The sequence below is a fragment of the Scatophagus argus genome, chromosome 16 (genome assembly GCF_020382885.2).
Source record: "Scatophagus argus isolate fScaArg1 chromosome 16, fScaArg1.pri, whole genome shotgun sequence".
In the NCBI taxonomy this organism is placed as follows: domain Eukaryota; kingdom Metazoa; phylum Chordata; class Actinopteri; family Scatophagidae; genus Scatophagus; species Scatophagus argus.
In genome coordinates this window covers 10,369,879-10,387,189 of record NC_058508.1, presented here as the reverse complement: position 1 = coordinate 10,387,189, position 17,311 = coordinate 10,369,879, and the positions used below count along the sequence as shown (strand labels likewise).

The following is a 17,311-nucleotide window of genomic DNA, read 5'->3' as shown; positions in this document are numbered from 1 at the left end:
CATTAATTCAAAGTCCATATTTTTGTGATAGGAAAGGCAGTTTCCACAGTAGTCTCATTCATTGCTAATATCTCTACTATTTGCTCCTTTTCCCCTGTGTGGTGTAGATATTATAAATTGTATTCTATCTACAAAGAATTCAAGAAGTTTAAAACGTGTATAAAATTCAAGGTTAGGTAGGTTAGTCGACTTTGCTGTGTCATGACGATTGTATGTCGACTGTACCTCGCTTTCTGTAGCCTGTAACCCTTCACATATTTTATTTTAGAAAGTAACAGGCAAAATTGTATTTTGAGCCAATGGACTGCACATGTGATTCATACAAAAGCTTTGCTTTCGTAACACCTCCCCACTTTCATCCATGTTCAGGTGAGATCCGAGAAGAATTTCCATGTGGAACAGAGCCTCCGTCACGTTTGTGTCCAGACGGCACCACGTGTAGAGAGTACTGGTTGGGACCAAACTATGGCATCACCCAGTTTGACAACATCCTGTTTGCTATTCTCACCGTCTTCCAGTGTATCACCATGGAGGGCTGGACCGACCTGCTCTACTATGTATGTACTGCTGAACAGTGTTTGGAACACATTTGCACACTCTGTGACCACCTCATTATCTACTTCAGCCTGCTCAGGTAAAGTTATGCATGTAGTAGAGCAGCAATGAAACACATTGAAGGCATTGGCCACTGTTTAATGGATTTGCCAAGCAGCCATTGGGTCATCAGTCATTTAGAGTTGCAGGTCTCAGGATGATAACTTAAAATGCTCATGGCTGGCTTCACCGCCTTAGTCAATTAATAAAATTTTGAGGTATACGGTATCTTGTTGTCAGATCTAACTTGTAATAATCTAACTTGTTTGACACGTTTCACGGACATTACATAGTATTTGTGCTTAGCAATGGATATTGCAACCGCACTATAGCTGAAAATAGCAAAGAATAAATAGGCATTCAAAAGCAGCCGCACTTAGGTCTTGTGTTTGTCCAATATGTCTGTCATTTGCTGGACACTTTCATTAACATGTGAGGCTGCACCACCAACCATCAGATTATATTCTCTCACAAAATGCTAAACTTAAGGTGTTAAAACGTCCAATGATTTTCACCTGTGCACACTGTGCGTCTGCCCATGAAATAGGTACCAAGTCTTGAACAGTGTCATTACTCATGCCCAAGACTCAATAGTTTCCTGCTGTCAGTGGCAACGGTTGCTAGGAGACCAGAGGTAGATGAGGGTCTTTGAGTCCTGACTGTAATAGTGTCTTTTCCCATTTCCCCTCCCTGTCAGTCCGTCTTATTCTTCTCATATCTCTTTTTCTTTCTTAATTCCTTCTGTTTTTCTGTCTGTTCTCTCTTCCTTCCTTCCTTCCTTTCCCTCTCATTCTATGTCTCTCTCTCTCTCTCTCTCTCTCTCTCTCTCTCTCTCTCTCTCTCTCTCTGTGTGTCCCTACTTCCCGATGCTGCTCTATATTTAAAAGGGCCTGTTCAGTCCAAGTTATTCTTGCAGCTGCTGGGGAGGGGAGCAATAAAAGTTTAATGGTAGAAAAAAGGGTCTGCGGTACATTGGGTACACAGCGGCAATACCAGCTTACATGCAGGAAGAAGGAAAGATGGAGGGAGGATGAGACGGGGGGACGATAGACAGGAAGGCTACGAGAGAGAAGGCGAGGTGGGACAGAGAAGAGGGGGTCTGGAGGTGGGAAAAGGTAAAATGAAGAATCAGTGTATAGGTCGATCCATGAGAATGAGGAGGAATTGAAAGATTGGATACAGATAAAGGAAGAGATCAAGGATGGTAAGAAGTTTGGAATGAAGGAAAAAATGAGCAAATGAAAATACATCAGAAGGAATGAAATAGATGGAAACAGCGGGATAGAGGTGTTCCAAAGAGGGATGCAAAAGGAGAGTGAAACAATAAGCAGCAGATAAAGAAAATGAAAGGAAGGTCTGGGCAGCAGGAGAATAGAGACAGAGAGGAAGAGACCAAAGCATTTCTTATACATTATTTACTCTGCACTGAGCAGCTAAATAGAGTGGCAGATATGCATTTACTTACTGAGATGACTTAAAGCAAATTCATGCCAGCCCTGCTGTTGTTTATATTTCCGACAGCAGTGGACAGCACTTTTGAATGTACCTCTGCTGGGCCTCTGGTGACCTTTTTTAATGGCCACATTGTCTGAACATTTATTGATGAATTTAAGACACATTTCCTAACATGATCTTTCCTCCAGAGGGTTTTTTAAAAAAAAAAAATAAATAAAGGAATAGCTTTTGACATTGAGTGTTTGAAACACTTACTGTGTGTGCTGTGCCTGGATGCAAATAAACTCTTTAATCTGACAAGCCGGCCTGATAAATGACACCTGTAGTTTCTTTAGTGCATGGGTGCTGAGACACACACAGTAACATGCCCTTGACTCTCACAGAGAGACAAAAACATATGCAGTTGAAGCTGATTCATGCAGCTGTTCAGCCATCCTGTTATGGAATGTCTAATGTCTCAGTCATTATGAGTCCCTGCAAAGCTCCCAGTGCTCACTTTAATAAACTGTTAACCAAGTGATGTTTCTGGTAGCTTAGAAGCTATTATATCAAGTTCAGAGGCAAAGAGGAAAACATTGATTACTCTATCTGATGTCTGTGTGTGTGTGTGTGTGTGTGTGTGTGTTTCCAGAGCAACGATGCCTCAGGGAGTGCATGGAACTGGATGTACTTCATCCCCCTCATCATCATCGGCTCCTTCTTCATGCTAAACCTGGTGCTGGGTGTGTTGTCAGGGTAAGCATGTGTGTGTTTGTGAGAGAGAAAGGGATAGTTTATCCCATAAACATTAACAGTTTGATTTGATTTTGAAATCAATTTAAAAATCTTTATTGAATTCATGTCACATTAAAAATGCATACGTGTGTGTGTCCTTGCAGTGAGTTTGCCAAAGAGAGAGAGCGTGTGGAGAACAGGAGTGAGTTCTTGAAGCTCAGAAGACAGCAGCAGATTGAAAGGGAGCTCAATGGTTATTTGGAGTGGATCTGCAAAGCTGGTATGTTCAATATACTGTATGTATGCTTCATTTTTAACACACAAAGGCACATACAACCATAAAACATACTGAAAAAAAAGAAAAACCTTTTGGACTCTATCATTACAATCATTCTGTTCTTATCATGTTTGCCATAATAGTTTTGATGCATTGCAAGCTAAAATGTTGGCGGCAGGTGCATGTGATAGTATTTTATAAAAGCAAACTCAGCACACTTAGCTGGTGCAAGAATACAATTTTGTACTGTACAGTAGTTTGAAACACACTGAATCCTTTACAGTCAGTTCACAACCAAACAATTTCATTTTTATGTTATACAAATTCAATATGGGGTAGGTAAAGTGTAGGTGTGCCTCACCTCAGAATGTTATATGAGCAAACTTTAATTATAGTGAGTGGACACACTTGATTTACATTGTTAGGATTAAAGACACTTTTTGATGCTTTGATAGAGAAGACTCAGTGTAGGCCCATAGTTCTCTTTTCTCTCTCTTGTCTTTTTACTCTGAACCCTGTGCTGGGGGCAGGAAAGACATAGAGAAGATAAGAGGAACGGAGGATTGGATGTTGGAAGGAGCAGATAAAGGTGCAGATAGAAAGGACAGACCTTTGATCTTCTTGAAAAGACAATCTACATAATAAAAGCAAGGAAGCTAAAAAACAAAGGAGGGAGGGATGAGTAAACAAGCACAGGTGCAGGTCAAAGACTTTGTGTTGAGTTTTAATTAAAATGACAAATGACAATTGGTAATTAAAAAAAAGATTGTTAGATCATGTGGAAGTCATCAAAGATAGATGTAATGTGGCTGTGTACTTAATTACCATTTTTGTTTGTCTGTCTTTTCTAGAAGAGGTCATCTTGGCTGATGATGAAAATGAAAATGATTATGATGGTATGAATTCACTGTTTTATGTGTTCCGTGTTTGTGCATGCATAAATGTGATCATTTTAAAACTGTACCAATCAATTCAACACATTGGAGCATAATAGTTCTGTTACATTACAGATAAAAACTTTTTTTTTTCCTTTACAGGCTCACGCAGGAGAGCCACAAAGAATCATAAGAGCAAAGCTGAGCTTCTAAACCCAGAGGAAGGGGAGGGGGATCTGGCAGTAGGTAAGATACATATTCACTTTCTCTTACACACACACACACACACACACACACAGTCATGTTTCCATCACTTTTGGGGACATTACATAGACTTACATTCATTTCCTGGAGGCTTAACTACCATACAACCATACAATAAACATTGCTTGCCTAACCCTAACTTTTACATAACCTAACCCTAACCTCAACCTAACCTTAAAGCAAGTCTCCCCCATAATATTTAATGATTTATGCTGTAGGGACTTGAATTTGGTCCACATAAGTCAGGCGGGTCCTCACAATGTGACACACACACACACTCAAAGGCAAACCACAGGAACATACAGATGCTATCTTATCTCGCATATCAGCATTACCTGACCCCCCTCTCCTTCCCTCTCCTTCCCTCTCCTGTCCTCTGCTGCTTTGCACTTCTTTCCTCATGTTACATTTTTTCCTGTCCCCAACCCCCCATTTTCTACTTGTCTTTTCTCCAACCTGTCCTTGCTGCCTCCTCCCTCCTTCTCTCCTCTAGTCCCTCTTTCTCCCAGATTTTCATGATAATAAGACAAATAAATTGTTTTTTTTGTGTGTTTTACATATCACATTTGTAATGATATTATGTTGTGGCAGAGCACCATCTGCTAAGAAGAGCACAGATCATATGCTTCCAAAACTGAATTCATTCAACTCATTGGGGTATTTCAACAAGTGATAAATATTTTTTATCTTAGTCTTAACAAATATGCAAAAATGGGGGTAAACTAATCGCTTAATTTTAAAAATATTAATCTATATTATCTACTGTATGCTTCACCATTCTAATGAATGCATATGCTCACGTCATCTCGATTTTATTTACTGATATTGTTACTGTTTTGTTAAGTAACAAATGAAAGAAGCAAATGACTTTGTACGCTGTTCATACACTAAGATCCTAAATGTACACACAACCATACCAATAAACCAATGTTCACTTGCTTATCCTTCCAGGGTCACCATTTGCACGTGCAAGCTTGAAGAGCTCCAAGCTCGAAGGGTCAACTTTCAAGAGGCGGGAGCGACGGTTTCGCTTCTTAATCCGACACATTGTTAAGTCGCAGGCCTTCTACTGGACCGTACTGTGTTTGGTGGGCCTCAACACATTGTGTGTGGCAGTAGTGCACTACGACCAGCCAGAACCCCTGTCGGATTTTCTGAGTGAGTAGGAGGGAGGGGGTACATGCATACTTAGTACAAACATGCACAGATTATCTCTACAAATGCACAAATACTCTCATCACAGATTACTGGAACAGAGTGGGTGAGCAAACTCTTAAGTAAATGTGACAAAATCCATGAAAGAGCTGACCCAACCAGTTAACACATGCACATCCAAACATATAATGTCTTCCTTTCTCACAGATTCTTGTTTTGTCCTTGTATCTCTCACAAATGGGATGAATGAAATGATTTGGAGAAAAATATTTTTTTCTTCACACAAAATTCAGGCTACAAAACTACAGCTGAGAAGTTGAGCTCAGAAGATGAAAAGTGAAAACATATCGGTGCACATTTAAAAAATGAAGAATCTCATTTCATACAAATTACTTTCTTTTACAACTTCAAACTCCAAAATAGAGTTAAATGCATGTATCATAAAACACTGCAATTCCTTACAGACACAGATGAATGGAAAGATGGCCACATAATTTTTCAGTTACAGGTTGAAGGATAGAAGGATTAATGGTCTCTTCTCACCCCTTCTCCTCCTCCTCCTCCTTTTTTTGTCTTTTTCCCTCTGAGTAGATTTTGCTGAATTCATCTTCCTGGGGATATTCTTGACGGAGATGTTTGTGAAGATGTATGGCCTGGGCAGGCAGGCCTACCTCAACTCCTCCTTCAACTGCTTTGACTGCATTGTGAGTCCCACAGCTCTCAGGGATATAAACTTTCAGTTCACACCTGTTAGACTGACATGTGAATGACATTGTTTGCTTATTATGATTAACATTTACATGCTTATATATATGCTTGTATCTGTAATAGGTCATATGTGGTAGTATATTTGAAGTGCTGTGGTCCATCATCCAGCCGGGCACATCGTTTGGCATCAGTGTGCTGCGAGCTCTCAGGTTATTGAGGATCTTCAAAGTCACCAAGTGAGTCTGCTGTATTAATGTTTTCTTTCTTATTTTTCATATCAATATAATAGACATAATATTGCACTCATTTAAACACACTTTCTGTCTTGTTTTGTCAGGTACTGGGCCTCTTTGCGTAACCTTGTTGTGTCTCTGCTCAACTCCATGAAGTCCATCATCAGCTTGCTTTTCCTGCTCTTCCTCTTCATAGTTGTCTTTGCCCTGCTGGGCATGCAGCTCTTCGGAGGACAGTCAGTGCTCTTTTCCTTTTCCTTTACCTTGGTTTCTCTCACTGTCCCTCTCTCTCTCCTCCTCTCTTTCCTCTTTAACATTTATCATTTTCCAGGAAGAGATTGGTTTCTGTTCATTGCCAGACTGGTTAAGCCAATTTTGGGTAGTTAGATGCTTGAACATTAGTCCTCACACTGCTATCTTCCTTCTCTCTCTCTTTCTCTCTCCCGTTTGACTGTTTTCCCCTTCTAGGTTTAATTTTGAAAATGGCACTCCTCCGACCAACTTCGATACCTTCCCCGCAGCAATAATGACAGTGTTCCAGGTGAGGAGGAGAGATGATGTAAAGGAGAAGGGGGGAGGGAGGGGAGAGGCTAAAGGAGGGAGGGAGGAAGGGAGAATGTTGGGAGAAGATGAGGGCTGGATTAGGACTAAACGATTAACAGAGTAAAGAGGATTTGCTCATGAGCAAGTGATAGAACATGTAGAAAGGTACTTTTGAATTCTTAAGTGTCATTAGTCAAAAGCATTATTCACTAAATCGCTACAGGTGCTTCGAATGAATATAGCCTGTTTAACTCCTCTGTGTGTGTGTGTGTGTGCGTGCGCACCAGATCCTGACCGGCGAGGACTGGAACATGGTGATGTACGATGGCATCAAATCTCAGGGAGGAGTCAACAAGGGCATGGCCTTCTCTGTCTTCTTCATCGTGCTCACACTTTTTGGCAACTGTATCCCTTAGAGAGAAAAATGCAAAGAAGCACGCATGCACACAGAAAGACATTCGCAGTGTGGTTTCAAATTTTAGTTTTACTTACGAAATTAGGATACTAAATCAGGACTGAATACACAGCCATGCAAATGAAAATGCATATACACATACATGGATACTTTAGTTTACCTTAATAACAATCGTGTTCATTCTATAACCCACACAGTTTTTGTCAACATTGTTATTATAATACGAATAATATGTTGGTTGTGACCTTGGTTGTCGTATCATCTGTCTAACAGATCATTCTGCCAAGAATTACATTATGCTTTTAAGTCTCTGAGTACATGTGCATTCTGTATACACATGTACAAACAAACTCCTACATGTTGGATTTCCTTTAACTCTGTGTTCAGACACTCTGCTCAATGTGTTCTTGGCTATCGCTGTGGACAATTTGGCCAATGCACAGGAACTGACCAAGGTACACTGCAGTCCAATTTTACTTAAAACATCAGTGCAGTATCTTTTCTGAACACTAAAAATCATATGAGTTATGCTTCTCTACCCATTTGATTTCTTTTCTTTCCCTGATTTGAATTATTCCCACTTTTTTTGAACTCTTGCTTTCGATTACCTTCCTGATCTTTCTCACTCTCTCTCTGCAGGATGAACAGGAGGAAGAGGAGGCTGCCAGTCAGAAGATTGCCCTGCAGAAAGCCAAGGAGGTGGCTGAAGTCAGCCCACTGTCTGCTGCCAACCTCTCCATTGCAGCGTGAGTTTTTTTTTGTCTCTATTCCTACTACTGTTGTACTCTTTTTAGAGTTCAGTTTTAGAACATTTTCACTCCATGGCCATAGATTTTAGAGCCGAACATTTGCACATATAGTCAAACCTGAAACCTGGAAGAAAGCTCAATATTCTTCACTAACACAAGAGTTTTTGGAATGAGGAAAACTGTCAACAAACCTCTGTATTTAAATTTGAATCCCTGACCACACCTCTTCTCATCTTCATCTCATCGGGGAACAGTCTGATAGTAGTGATGTTATTACAAAGAACTTTGTACATTACAGTTTGTCAACATAGAGCCTCATAGACCTTTGTCCTCTTTAAAAGATTAAATCATCAATCTAAAACACTTTGGAATCACTCTTATGGACCAAATTATATAATTTCACTTTAAAGATTGTGTTGACTGTGTTGTCACTGCTGCAATTTGTTGAATACATTTCCCTGATCCAAACATTTTATTCCATGTGTAATTTAAAATGGACCAAATTCACACCAGACTTTTCACCATGTTTTCTCATCACAATGGTGTGAAACAGCCTATATTCTGTAGTCTTCTAAGGATTATCCACTATTTTACAGTGTTACATAAACGTACACAGTTAAATATATGAAATGTTAAAAATTTAGTGATAAACTAAGATGTGGATGTACTTGCTTCTTTCTCAATGCCTATTAGCACCTTCTTCTTCTTCTTCTTCTTCTTCTTCTTCTTCTTCTACTGCTACTCCTCTGTCAGCTTCCTCTACTTCCCCCTCTCTTTTCTTCCTTTTTATTTTCTGTTCTCTCTTTGTCACACTCTTTTGCGGCACACACACACAAGTCAGTGTTGGATTGATCCTGGCCAGCCCTCCTCTGGTCAGGAGAGTCAGTGTCTTTGATCTCTTTTCTTTGTATACACAGGGGGCTTTGCTTCCACTCCTGGTAAAGTTCACACACTCTTATTCTTAGAGACACACACTCATGCCATACTGCGGTCTGTACCTGAAAAAGCACAACAAGGGAGCCCAAGTCTGCTCAGAAATACCACACACACCACACATATGCACACAATTCTTCCCTTTACCGCTTTGATGCGTTAGCATCTGCTCACGTTATGTCGCACACACATTATTGTGCTCTGATGCCTTGTACAAATGTGCCCACAAGTTAGAGCTCATAACACGTTCATCATTTTGTGAATCACACTGTTTCTTGTTATTGTATGTACTGTACTACACCATGCTATGAGTGTTTGTGTCCATGTATTGGTAAACTTAATTTTATCCAGGAGTCCTATTAAGGTTTAAAATTTTTTTTAATACAAGAAACATCTCTGTGTGTCTGTGTGTGCAAGGGTGTTGAAGAGAGACAAAGAGTGTGTGTTGTTTGAGTTAGAAAAGCTACACTTGCATGTTGAACCAGTATCTTGCAACCTTGCTGAGATTGTTTGCAAAAGCAACTACCCAGGGAACTAGGCATGTGCATGTACTGTATATAGAAAATATGACCGATGTCTGTACATGTTGCTTCTTTCTTTTGTACTTTAAAACATGAGAGGTTAGGATAGAGTTGATGGTGGTGTCTTATTTATGTATGTATTGCAGTAATAGTAAGGTAGAGATTCGGTGCGCATTACATTCCACTGTATCAGTGCAAATCCTACTCCCTCCATTTCTGGAGTGCAAAAAAGAAAGACATTGAAATTCCAGTGGAGATTCCAAGATTTCCAAGCAGGGGTTTTAAACTTGGGGATATCAGTGGTGCATGAAGAATCTCTTAAGAAGATATTCTATGTTAGGTTCAGGAAGAAGGCTGCTGTAAAAACTACATAAAACCCATGTAAAACTTGGCATGGCTACATAACACTAACTGGTGCTTTCAAAATGACAACACACAGCACTCTTACATAGCCAAACAGTCTAAAAAGATCGCAGGACTATAATAACAATTTAGTCAATCAGTGTCACTACTATGTTTTCAGTATTTATGCACTAAAACTTCAATTTATCTTTGGATGGACAAGGAAAGGAAGAAACGAAGAATTTTTGGAACCTGAGTGTTTGTTGTTAAGTGGAAAATGACAACAGGAAACATATACATTTCAAAGTAAAGCTGTACAGACTAATAGGTTGAGACAGATTTTGCAACAGATGCAAAGACTGATTGAGACAAAACAGTGCAAACATGCAGGGTAAGTGAGTGAAGCAAGGAAGATGATTTGTGAGATTGATTGTTTTAGATTCATAGCTGGAACAAACTGCTGTGTTTGTTGTGTGAATATCTGTGTGTGTGTGTGTGTGTGTGTGTGTGTGTGTGTGTGTATACATGCGATTGTGTTTGTATGTGTGAAGGGTTACATTCCAAAATGCTGAATCTTTTGACAAAATTTTGCCATTTTTTGAGATTTGTTCAGTTTTTGATTTTAGGAATATGTTCTACTTATTGTAGTAATTCCATTTTTATGGCACTTTTTATTTGAATAGTGGCCGTTTTTCAGGGTAAAGTGGCTGTTTTTTTTAAACGGTTTTTAAATGGATCACCCATTTTGGAATGAAATCCTCCTTCTGTTCTTTTGTGCCATCTCACTCACCAGCTGTTTCCCTCCTCAGCAACAAAGTACACAGTGAGTGTCACAACGCTTCCGACCCCTTTCTGGACTGGTATTTATTTATTTGTTTATTCATTTCTGAATCCCTTCTGTTGATTGACCTTCCAACCATTCCTTGCTTTCTTTCTTGTTTTAGAATACCATCCTTCCCTCGTCCCCTTGTTCCTAACTTTTTTTTTACATACCTGGCTTTCTTTACCTTTGTGTTGGCTTATTTTTATTTTTTTCTGTTGCCGTCACCTCGCAGTACGGCTGTTGCTTTACTGTTGTTGACTATTGCACCTGGCAGAAAAGGGAGTTAAGGCTGATTACTGGTGGAAGTTTTGGAGGGTAAGAAAGGAGGTGGTCACTGACAGTTTTGGGGTATTTCTGTATCATGGATGTAAAAAGCCTGCCATTTTTGGCTTTTTGTTCTGCATAAAGCTGTTTGTCAAAAACTGTATACTGCAGTGAGGGTAGGTTAATTATAGATAATTACATTATAACAAATTCTGACCTTGCCTCACTGTTATCCTCCATTATGTTTACCCACATGGTTTACTAAATTAGGATGGTCCTGCCCAGTGCTTTGGCAAGCTGTGTAGACACCCAGAACCTTGTTTTGTTGAGCTGCCTTGTTCTATAGGTCCATCCAAATGACCCTTTAAATGTCTGTGGCCCTCAGTGTGTCCTTATGTCCTGGCTATTTTATGTACTTATATTTTTGGTGTTGGTGTTCATATCATTCTCATGGCTTTGTGTGTATATTTGCACACTGATACATGTCTTTCGACAGGTTTTTAATGTTATTAACCCCCTCCTGTCTCTCTACACCCTGCTTCGTTTTGCAGTAAGGAGCAGCAGAAGAACCACAATAAGGGAGTCAATAAGTCGGTATGGGAACAACGCACCAAGGAGCTGAGGAGGCAGACTCTGGTATCCAGCCGAGAGGCCCTTTATAATGAGCTGGACCCTGATGACCGCTGGAAGGCAAGGACAGGGAGGGAGGAGCACAACAATGTAAAGGACAAGGCAAACAAAGGCCGCTAGACTTGTGCTATCAGTGTACACAAGTGACGGCAATGATGATAATGACTTATGTTAACATGTTGCCTACCTGGCATTTATTTATGTGCAGTATATTATTTATATTTTATATTTGCCATCTGTAATCAATTAGCTCCCTGGAAAATGTCTTTTTTGCAATGCAACTTTGCTACTTTAGAGAGAGAGAGGGACTTGTGAATTATAACTATGTATCCTCTTCAATCTCTCCCTCTGTGCTGCCTCTCTGTCCTGTCCTTTCCTTGCAGGTGAACTATTCACGTCACATCCGTCCTGACATGAAGACCCACCTGGATCGACCCCTGGTGGTTGACCCGCATGAGAACCGCAACAACAACACCAACAAGACAACTGCAAACAATTCAGACCTTTGTTTCAGCCAGCACCATCCTGCTGATGAGCTCCACAGACAAACACAACTCCACGAACATGGTGGCCAAGCGGGAGGGGGCTCAGGTCCAATCAGGCCTCCTTTGGAGCGTGGTGAGTCCACAGAGAGCAGGCGGAGCCGTAAAGGTGAGCACCACCACCACACTTCGCACGTCCGTTTGGATGCTACAGTGATCCCCGGGCCAGGCTCAGAGGAAAGGCCGTCCAGACGCCATCACCACACGCGGAGTGGCAGCCGAGGTGGAGGGCAGTCAGAGCACAGGAAGCCCCGGTCACACCGAAAATGTGCAGAAGAAGGTGAGGATGGCGGAGGAGGAGCTGGAAAAACAGGGAGACATAAGAGCAAAGGGGTTGACGGAAGTGGAGAAGGGGGAGAGCAGGAGGGAGCTGGTGACGGCAGTGAGAGGAGGCCAAGAAGAAATCGCCATGGCAACCAAGAAGAGGGGAAGAGGATGTGCCAGCACAGAAGGAAGTAAGTCTGTTGCACGTAACTGCAGATATGATGGAAATATCACTTGCGACACATTTTTCTGTCTTCTCTCTGATCCAAAGAAGTTTTCCTCCATATTTCTTCCCTCTTCTCTCATCTGCAGTCCTATCATCCATTTATCTGAATGTAATCTCTGCCTTTCCCTTCTTTCCTCTTCTCTCACCATCTCAACTTTGTTTTTCATTATCACTGTTTGTTCTTATTCCTTCTTTCTAGGGATTGCAGTGTCCCTAATCTCTCCACTACACGACCCATCCAGAAGAGCCTCTCCAGGCAGGACAGCCAGTACAGTGAAGACATGGACAACCTTATGAATACCAAACTGGTCTCTGGCTCTACCCCACCCAGCGAGGTTCACCCAAATCCAGTTACCAACCACACTGTGACCCCTGGCTTTGGATCTGCCCTCCATCTTGCTAACAGTGGCACTCATGGGAGTTTGGTCACATTAGATAGCTATGGAAGCATCGCACATCACCGTGCCAACAGTGTCATCAGGCTGCCTCACCCTGACTACACAGCTGTAGACATTCCAATTTTTCCATCCACTAATGCCATACTACAGGGTAAGGACAGTATGAATGTGTGCTGTTTTTCTTATTATTACCTTGTGCCTTCTTCAACTATTTTCTTGAACAACAACTCCCTCCTTTATTTGATCCAGTCAATAAGAATGCCAACACAGAGCCCCTGCCAGCAAAGGAAGATAAGGATGATGACGATGATGAGAAGGGAGGTGAAGGAGGACCCAGGCCCATGCCTCCCTTCAGCTCCATGTTCATCCTGTCCACCACCAATCCGTAAGTGTAATGGAAGAGAACAGTACACTGTATGAATCCGCATAGGCTGACACATGCAGGGAAGCATCCTTGAGGCATTCACTCTACATTTTTTTGTTGATCATTGGATTGGACAAAGCTGAACTCTGGACAGAAAATGGATCTGCTATAAGCACTACTACAACACTTGCATGTGCACATACACTTAAACACGCATGCAAATGCAGAAAACAAATATGTTGTACTTACAAGGAGATCTAATGATATACATAGCAATAATGAAAGAAAAAATACCTTTGCTTGCGTCCAGGTTTCGGCGTGCGTGTCACTACATTTGCACCCTGCGTTATTTTGAGATGTGTATCCTACTGGTCATTGCCATGAGCAGTATTGCCCTGGCTGCTGAAGACCCTGTCTGGCCTGAATCCCCTCGCAACAATGTAAGATATTTCACATAATAACTGTTTAATAACATGATATCATAATAATAACTCTTTAATAATAACCTGCTGTTTGGATACAGTTTCAGATCATCCCCTCTTTCTTTCCGTGCAGGTGCTGCGTTATTTCGACTATGTGTTCACAGGAGTGTTCACGTTTGAGATGCTGATAAAGGTAAGGCAATGTATTCCTCCAGAGCTAGTGCGAGCCCAAATGAGAATTAGACACTTTTCATTACGCACTAAGGCCAAATCACACATCCATTTCCCAGGGGTTCACATCTCGTAATCATCTCCTCTTTTTGCAGATGGTGGATCTGGGTTTGGTCTTGCACCAGGGCTCTTATTTCAGGGACTTGTGGAACATCCTTGACTTTATAGTGGTTAGTGGTGCTCTGGTGGCCTTCGCCTTCACGTAAGTCTCCCTCCTGCCTCCCACTGTCCGCTCCTCTCTCCCACCCTTGCTCGTACTCCTCCTCTCTTGTGTGTCTACTGCCTCACTGGCACCTTGGAGTACAGCATCCCCTGTTCTTCTTTATTCACCCATGGCTCAGTTTGGGCTCTCTATGCCTCTCCTTTCGCTTCATCTCTCTCTCTAACTTCTGTACAACTTCTTTCATACATTTTCTCTCACTTTTCTGTCTTCTCCTCCATTGAACTTTTTCCTACCTGTGCATATAAATGACCAGTGCTCTACAGCTGGCCATTTTCTCTGCCTTTTCTGTCTCATTCAACTTTCCTGACACAGTCCTGTGATTTCTAAGTCCCTTCACCTTCACCAAAAAAAGTACCCCAGCATCCTCTTCCTGCCCACCTCTTTTTCCCTCTGTGAGAGGTGAGGACCACCCTTTGCACCTGTAACCCTTTAGTGCCCAGGGCGTTCTAGAGTTAAAGGCCCATGCAAAGCCAGGCCAGGCCATGCTGAGCTGGCTCCCAAAATCTCCACACCATTCTCCACGGCAAAGCAGGTATTCTAAACACTAATTAATCTGCATGATTGTGGGGTTAAAATACAATTAAATAAGAGATAGATAGATACTTTAATGATCCTGAGGGAATCAATAAAGTATTGGATTCTATTAACTGCATAAAGTTAGGGTACAGTTTATGAGCACTATGCTGGTTACAATTTTGGGATATGCTAACATGCATTTGCATGTTTTGGGAGAATATAACAAGAAGACCACATTTAGAACTTGACTTAAAATGTAATTTGACATTGCCATAGTGGGAACACATACAATAAGGTATAAGGTGTAAAATGGTCAGAGAAGATCTCTCACAGGTCTTCTGCAAGTCTTATACTTTTCTGCTTAATCCTATTTTATGACTTTAAAATTCAGTCTTTATTTCCAGGAAACAAATCTGTGTATAAGAAAAGTGGCGGTTAAAAGAGGAGAGCTGGCTAGCACAAAAAGTGTCCCAACATGGAGAGCAATATACTCTCCAGCAGTATAATTACCTTGAGGAAAAATCCACCATTATCAATTTTTAAAGAATTCTTTTAATAACTGTTTTGTGGTTGGATCCTCACACTTTCATTTTATTTATTTCATGTATTATGACTGCATTGCATAATGGTAAATTAAGATTATTGTCAAGAGGTGAATTAGTGTCTCTGATACCTTTCTGGAGGAGTTCTCCATTTATGATTTTGCAGCATTGATGAAAAAATGTCAAAAATGCTTTTTTATTCTTCAGGACCTTTCACATTGTCTCGTATTTTCCAGGTTTTGTAGCCTATCTGTGTGAATATGAAGTGCACACTGCAAATCTGAGACATTTGGATTTGTCTCAAGCTGAGGCTAACTGTCAAAAATAATTTAAAAAACACAAAAGAAATTTCTGCAACCTACCAGTAATTTCTGCAGTAGTGTGGTGTTACTGATTGCAGGCCAGCATGAAGATGAGAAATTGCTTTCCCAGTAAAGAAAATATGAACTTGGCAGGTGCTCCAGGGTTCCAGTGGTGGTGCCCCATCTATAGAACTGGCTTTTGTTCCAGTCCTCTCATTTTTATCTGTGTGTATTTCCACTCTCTCCCCTAATTTCTAGTTGTACATGTGGTACACATAAACCTGTCTGTATTTCTGTTCTCTGTGAATATGTGTGTCTCTGTCCTCTAACCTCTTTGTGCTGCATATTTATATGTGTCTGTTTGTCCTCTCTCTGTGACTACATCTATATTTCCCAGGGAAATATTACTTAGGGACTTAGAACTAGATGTGTGCTGCCATACAAATGACTTAAAATGACTGGAAAAAAATCACAAAAACACAAGAAACCAGAGAGAAATTCAAAATATGTATGACAGTTACAAGTCACATAGTAGTAGGCTATAGTGTCATTTTATGAATTTAGTGTAAATGCCTGATCTTCTGTCACTGGCCTCCACAGCATGAGGTCAGGTTGTGTTTCTGGTTTCTGTTTCATCTTTTGGGGTCTACACCGCCACAGTGTAAACACACTACCCACACTCAAAATGAATGGGAGGACTGGTGTTTTCACTGCAATGCCTGATTTAGTCTGAACAAGATCATAGTGTATGTTAACATAAAGACAAACTCACAAAACAATCAATTAAGCCAGTTGAACCAGTTAAGTCAGATTTAACTATGATAGAGGTTAACGACACTAATGGCTGATGGAGAGATCTGAACCAGTCAGAACAGACCCGCACACATCGTGATAGTGCCTTAATTCAATTGGTGGAAATCAAACAGCTCTCCAGAAAGGCTCAGCAGCCTCATTGGAGATGTTTATCGCTCCTTTAATCCAATTAGTCTGGTCTGAGGACTGCTGGTGTCTTGGACCGCTTTTGCTGCTGTCCTGCACATTTCTGCGGCTGGACTGAGATGTATGTCCAGACAGGCTCCCGACACAGAGACATTTGCATGATAACTAAATGAGTTGGGATGGCTTAAAGTGATACCTTGACATTTTGAGTTTTTATTTTTTCCACCAGGCAGTATTTGTTCTTGTAGGCATTTTGTGTTTTAAAAAGAGTTTATATGCAGGCAAATTGGTCTTGCATTTCCAGTAAGTCTCATTAATAGTAAGTTAAGCACTGGTTTTGAAGTGGATTTGAAAGGGAGTGCTAATTTACAGAAAAGCTGTATCTGGAAAATTTCCATGGAATTAGAATATAGTGTTATTAAATTATTAATGAATTATTAATGAAAGCAATTAGTAGCAACTAATCCAGTGGCATCTTCCAGATAAACCAATAATAGTCACCCCAGATGCAGCATCTGGCCTGTAAATCCATCACCGGTGAAGTTTGAGATGAAGGCAGTAGTTTGGTGCTGTGTTCTAATCAAGCTTTTTGGTGTGCCTTTATGTGCATGCGTGTGTTAGATTTGATAACAGTAGTCTATGGGTGGGAGGGTTGATCTAATAGAAAGCAGGCCTTGTTTTCTCTCTTTTTCTCTCTCTGTCTCTCATATGGATGTTTTCCCTCGAAATCCCTCCTTTCTCTGTGCCCCATTCTGTTTCTTTCTCCCACCCTTTGTCTTTTTGTCTCTCTCTTTCTCTCCCTTTGTCTTGGTGACTCTCACCCCTTTCTCATTTCTCCGTTTGGACC

At 40.9% G+C, this 17,311-nt stretch overlaps 1 protein-coding gene across 1 annotated transcript in view; it reads left to right on the top strand.

Moving 5' to 3' along the window:
- cacna1aa (calcium channel, voltage-dependent, P/Q type, alpha 1A subunit, a) overlaps positions 1–17,311 on the top strand; it is a 58,340-nt gene that overhangs the window by 9,821 nt on the left and 31,208 nt on the right. The window contains exons 5-25 of the mRNA XM_046415636.1: positions 370–557; positions 2,681–2,784; positions 2,928–3,043; positions 3,892–3,936; positions 4,078–4,161; positions 5,131–5,337; positions 5,926–6,038; positions 6,166–6,278; positions 6,380–6,511; positions 6,744–6,816; positions 7,106–7,223; positions 7,621–7,688; positions 7,873–7,979; positions 10,588–10,638; positions 11,417–11,585; positions 11,879–12,492; positions 12,727–13,076; positions 13,175–13,310; positions 13,600–13,729; positions 13,845–13,904; positions 14,038–14,144. Coding sequence (XP_046271592.1) covers positions 370–557; positions 2,681–2,784; positions 2,928–3,043; positions 3,892–3,936; positions 4,078–4,161; positions 5,131–5,337; positions 5,926–6,038; positions 6,166–6,278; positions 6,380–6,511; positions 6,744–6,816; positions 7,106–7,223; positions 7,621–7,688; positions 7,873–7,979; positions 10,588–10,638; positions 11,417–11,585; positions 11,879–12,492; positions 12,727–13,076; positions 13,175–13,310; positions 13,600–13,729; positions 13,845–13,904; positions 14,038–14,144 — 3,085 coding nt within the window. The remainder of the gene's footprint in view (positions 1–369; positions 558–2,680; positions 2,785–2,927; positions 3,044–3,891; positions 3,937–4,077; positions 4,162–5,130; positions 5,338–5,925; positions 6,039–6,165; positions 6,279–6,379; positions 6,512–6,743; positions 6,817–7,105; positions 7,224–7,620; positions 7,689–7,872; positions 7,980–10,587; positions 10,639–11,416; positions 11,586–11,878; positions 12,493–12,726; positions 13,077–13,174; positions 13,311–13,599; positions 13,730–13,844; positions 13,905–14,037; positions 14,145–17,311) is intronic.